Source organism: Echinops telfairi, unplaced genomic scaffold (genome assembly GCF_000313985.2).
Source record: "Echinops telfairi isolate 266 unplaced genomic scaffold, ASM31398v2 ScPeMD7_23;HRSCAF=83, whole genome shotgun sequence".
In the NCBI taxonomy this organism is placed as follows: domain Eukaryota; kingdom Metazoa; phylum Chordata; class Mammalia; order Afrosoricida; family Tenrecidae; genus Echinops; species Echinops telfairi.
This window is the reverse complement of record NW_022103920.1, coordinates 88257801-88263452: the sequence shown is the minus strand read 5'-3', so window position 1 is coordinate 88263452 and position 5652 is coordinate 88257801. Positions and strand designations below refer to the sequence as shown.

Sequence of the window (5652 nt, the reverse complement as noted above, 5' to 3'; positions counted from 1 at the left end):
TGAAAATGATGATGGCAACATATGTACAAATGTGCTTGACACAATGGATGGATGGATGGATGGATGGATGGATGGATGGATGATAAGAGCTGTAAGAACCCCCAATAAAATGATTTATTAAAATAAATAGATAAATAAAATACCACGAACTGCCAAATCAAAGTGTTACAGAGGAAGTACAGCAAGAGGGTGCTTTAACAGCAAGCATGGTGAGCCTTCTGCTCACGTACTTTGGACATGTTGTCAGGAGAGCCAGAGCCCAGTCCCTCTAGAAGGACCTCATGCTTGGTCGAGTAGAGGGGCAGCACCTCCACATGATGGACTGACACCGTGGCTCCACAAGGGGCTCAAGCATGGGACGACTGTGTTAACCATGGTCAAGCACTTGATTTCTGCAGTTGTTTTTGTGTGATGTATGAACGACTTGCAAAAGTGGTGAGCCATTTCTACTCTCGTCGCTCAGGTACTCGCTGAGGAGAGGAGAACTCACCCTGTTACCAACCAGTGGAGAGAAAACAAAATAGACCCGCTGGGCTCAACTGGGTTGAAAATTCCAAACCTGGCAGCATTTCTAGAAATACTCCAGGGCCCAGTGGTGGTAAAGCCTGGGCTGGAATAAGAAGAGCCCATGCTGTCATTTCCGGGCCTAGTGGAAACTAGGAAGCGCAGAAACCTCCGGGAACAGCCACCCAGGGCTTTCCCTGCCACGGAGGTGGGGAGACATCCATCACCATGCTCAGGGAGACACAAACTTCTGGCCGGGGGGAACCAGGGAGTCCGGCCTCGCTCTTGCCCCCCGGCAAGCACAGAGCTGATCTCAGGACTGAAAGAGAAACGTTTGGTGGACCAGTTAGTGAACCTTGGCAGCTCTTTTCTCTTGAGTAGCCAATAAGTATGACAAGACACCTTTTCTAGAAAGTTTGGGAAGAAGCTACAGAGTCTGCCCTTGGATGTCCTTCAGAAGGTGCGTGGGAGACCAACCTCTCAAAATAAACACTAGGAGTTTCCACAGTGTCCTTGGCAGGAAAGCAAACACGCGTCATCTCCCCACGACACACGTGACGATTCCAAAGTCACAGGAGCAGACCCATCTGGAGTGTGGTCCGCTGTGCCGAGTGTCCCCAGATCCTTTTAGGGGGGCTCGTAACTATTCTCATAATGTGACACTGTTTGCCTTTTTCCCTTCGCCGCGATCACCCCAGCGCTCTGGCTGGAAACGCTGAGCACAGCAAGGCAGCCGCGCCAGGCGTGACCGGTGTTCAGTGTATTCCCCACACCACACACGAGCCATCAGAAGGAAAGAAGCGAGCATGCTCCTTTCACTTAAGAGTATCTGTGCTCAAACAGTAAAACTCACGGATGAAAACATCCTCTTAACATTCTGCGTGACAGACTGGGGGGGGAGAGGGGGCGGAGCAGGGGGCGTGTCTGGGGAAAGGAGTTGGTGTGGCTGACAGTCGCTGGGGGCTGGGGGCTTTCCTGGAACCTGACTTCCGCTGGAAAGAAGCCCGACACCCAAACGGGTTGTTCACACCGAGATGGTTGGCAGACTGCTGCCTGGAAAGGAAACAGAACCTCCCAACCTCACGGCAGGCACAGGACATGTTTACTGCCAACAGTAAAATTCCCACTTTCGAGTTAAAAGTTGGGAGTTTTAGAAAGCGAGCGTCTGCCCCTGTCACTCTGTGGTTCTCTCCGGTACTGAAAAACGTTGCTGACAAGTTGGGTGGTGACAGCAACACGTGTTGATTTTTTTAAGTGCGGAACGATGCGATGTGTCCACATTTGGAAGATCGGCATAATTCAGTAAGCTACTATTTTTCAAATACTCAGTACATCGTGTTACAAACCCACGCAGGGATAAAGGGTCAAGAATTGCAGGTGACGAGTTGCAAGAGGCCATCGATGTGGTTTTAGATTTCCATTACTAAGAAACTACCACTGGCTGAGTTTGGGTGTAGAACCAAAGAATAGTCCTAGTTGCCTGGAAATTCTATCAAAAGACTCTTCCCTGTCTTTTGAAACTACATTTCTGCGTGACGCAGAGCCCCTTTGGTCCATCGAACCCACACGGGACCTTTGGACAATCTTCAATAAGTCAGACTTCAAGGGACGAGCAAACCTGACCAAACAATGCTACTTGTCTCACCAGTTTTTTATCTTTGTATTTTTTCATGAAAATGTTCTTTGTATTCAGTGTGATGGCTTTATTCTTATTATTTCTAATCATTTAGTAAGCAAGTCACTTGATACCCTGCTGACCCGACGACACCCGCTGGCTTGGCTCAGCGTGTAGCCGGAAGACCAGCAAGCAGGTATTTGTCAGCTAAGCGTCAGAATCCAGGCAGCAGCTTCAATTACTTGCAAAAAACAAGATCAAGGAAGAAATGGATGCATTTCCAGAAAAGCTTTAGCTGTGTAGCAGACGTGAGGCTTTATCATTGATATGTAGGATATAATTTTAAATAAATAGATTTCGTTCACAGTTAAAACAAAGACAAAAACAAATGAAACTGATATGCATTGGGATTTCTTTTTCCTTGGAACTCCCAGGTGTTCAAAACAACAAAACCCAATAAGACCTTCTGCAGGCTTGGCTGGGTGTCCCCCCTCCCTGCGAGGCAAAGGCAAAGCGGGGTCGATGTGTTCTCACTTGGCAAAGGAATGTAACACCCGAGCATGTCAGAGACTGAAGGGCCTTAAGACCTCTTCAGTCCGTCCATGTCGGTGGGCAAGAGGGGGACACTGAGGGCAGGGTAAGAGACGAGGCCTGCCCACAGTCCTGTCGGGAGTTTATGGCCAGGGCAGAAAGGAAACAGGGGCAGGTGTTCTTAGCACCCTAAACGGATCCCTCTTGTGTGGTAGCTTGTGTGGTACCCCAAAACAAGCCCGAGGCGGCATCTTTGGTCCCCTCTCAGAACAAGAGTAAGCGCGCTAGACCCACCTGTGGTGAACTGGCCGTGGGCCCAGCCATCAGGCCTCGGACAATCAGGCCCGACTTGTGCCTGGTCTTCTCGCCCATCCTCTTCAAGTCCACAGACGGCTCCGATGACTTCAGATTTTCCATCTTGTCCCACGCAGGGGCCAAGGCGGGGCCTTCCCCTGGGATGGTCTGCAGGGGCTTGCTTTTGTGGGGGGGTCTTTTGGAGGATACAAAATTACCGAGTACATCCCCATCAAGATTGTCATGTCTGCAAGAGAAGAAGAAAAAAAGGTGGGGGGGGGGGAATAATTTCCTTGAATCAGATTCTCCTAAAGCAATCAGAAGCCATAATGCCAGGTTGAACACTGAACAGGCACTCAGAGTGAGCCTTTGGCCAAAAAGATAGGATTTCTAACCAGCCATGCTCTATCATGAAAGGCAGGGAACAGAAAATGCTTTGATATCTGAGGGACTTCAACCTACAAAATAAAACTGGTGAGCAGGCCAAGGCATCCCTCACTAATTATCCATGAGAGGCCCCTCAAGTCCTCAAAATCAAGAGCATCTCAGAGAGCTCCAACCTCAGTGATCAAGGAGAAACGCAGCACCCCAACACAGTCAGCCTGACCTCCCGCCATTGATTAGAACAGTGGTTCTCAACCTTCCTAATGCCGCAACCCTTTCATACAGTGCCTCATGTGGTGATGACCCCCGACCATAACATTATTTTCATTGCTACTTCATAACTGATTTTGCTACTGTTATGAATCGGGCAATCCCTGTGAAAGGGTCATTCGACCACCAAGAGGTCAAGACCCACAGGTTGAGAACCATTGGATTAGACAGACGGATGGATGGATGGATGGATGGATGGACGGACGGACGGACGGACGGAGAGATCCAAAGTAAAACCACTACCATTGAGTCAATTCTAACTCATAGGGACTTAGAGGATCTAATAGAACTGCCCCCTGTGGTTCCAAGACAAGCATGGTAGTAGGTAAGTAGGTAGGTAGATAGGTAGACAGGTAAGTAGATAGGTAGGTAGATAGGTAAGTAGGTAGGTAGATAGGTAAGTAGATAGGTAGATAGGTAAGTAGATGGATAGGTAGGTAAGTAGGTAGGTAGATAGGTAAGTAAGTAGGTAAGCATGGTAGTAAGTAGGTAAGCATGGTAGTAAGTAGGTAGGTAGATAGGTAGGTAAGTAGGTAAGCATGGTAGTAAGTAAGTAGGCAGGTAAATAGGTAAGTAGGTAGGTAGATAGGTAAGTAGGTAGCTAGATAGATAAGTAGGTAGGTAGATAGGTAAGTAGGTAGGTAGGCAGGTAAGTAGGTAAGCATGGTAGTAGGTAAGTAGGTAGGTAGATAGGTAGCTGCCTTCAAGTTGACTCTAACCCCTAGCAACCTAAGTACAACAGAATGAAATGTCATCCAGTCCTGTGTCACCCCCCCACATTGCCCACGTGGGTGATGCTATTGTTGCAGCTAGGGCATCGAGGCATCTTACCGAGGGCCTCCCTCACCCTCACCCTCACTGGCTCTCTACTTCACCAAACATAACGTCCTCTCCTATCGAGTGATTCCTCGAGAAGTTGATCCCTCCTAATGATAGGTCCAAATCAATTGATCAGGACAGATTCAGTTGTGATCCACAGGTAGGTTTTCACTGGCTAACTGTCAGAAGTAGATCACTAGGGTTTTCTTATTGTCTGTTAGTCTGGAAGCTCTGCTGAAATTTTCCCATCATGGTGACCCTACTAGTATTTAAAATACTGGAGGTGTAGCTTCTAGCACCACAGCAACATGTAAGCCCCCAGAGTAGGACACACTGACACACACAGTGGGGCGCACCATTGGTAGAAGGGTATAAAGAACCACAGCACTGGGGTCTCGAGGCTCATGAGCAGCCATCTACAGTGTGACCCTTTGCCCCCCCTGCCTGAAAGAGAGAGGAGTGATGGAAATTGAAAGGCATATGGAAACAGTGAGTCCAATGGACTAACGGACCACACAGACATCAGTCTCCACAACCTTCTTCTGAGACCAGAAGAACTAGATGATGCCTGGCCACCGATGCTCTGAAAAAGGGTTACATTAGAAGGTCCTGGGAAGAATTATTTTTAAAAAAACAGGTGGAATGAAACTCAAAATCATGTTATTGGTCGGATGGATCCCCCCTTAGTCACCCTTCAGTCTAGAACTGAGCTCATCCCCGGTTAGAAGAATCAACCACTTAAGCTCTAAAAAGTAGCTTCCCCCAAAAGCCGGGGGCTGGGAAAGAGGCGGAATGGAGTCAGGAGGCAGAGGGAGGGTGGGGTAAGCGACAGGCACTAAGGAGACCGAGAAGGGCGGACTGAAACAAAGCGTGTCTGAATCACTGGATCTATCACTGGCGGGCCGCTCTATCCGTCTGCATCCACTTCACAATAAAAAGCTTTGGGAAAAATTAAGTAAGTTCAAAGATAAATAAATAAAATATAACCCCCGCAAACACTCAGGTGTTCCCTGGCTGTTCCGTTAGGGTTGGAGTCAAGCACGCTAATGGACATGTTTCCTGGGCTGCTTGGTTGAAAGTGAGAGGGAGTAAAGTGTGTGTGTGTGTGTGTGTGTGTGTGTGTGTGTGTGTGTGTGCGCGCGGGTGTGTCAGTATGAGTGTGTGAGAGTGCGTGTGTGACTCAGTGTGGGTCGGTGTGTGTCAGTCAGTGTGTGTCTGCGAGTGTGTTGGTATGG

General features: G+C 48.5%; 1 protein-coding gene across 1 annotated transcript in view; it reads right to left on the bottom strand.

Moving 5' to 3' along the window:
- Nucleotides 1–5652, bottom strand: part of MINDY4 (MINDY lysine 48 deubiquitinase 4) — a 154470-nt gene that overhangs the window by 127907 nt on the left and 20911 nt on the right. The window contains exon 4 of the mRNA XM_013004666.2: nt 2945–3191. Coding sequence (XP_012860120.2) covers nt 2945–3191 — 247 coding nt within the window. The remainder of the gene's footprint in view (nt 1–2944; nt 3192–5652) is intronic.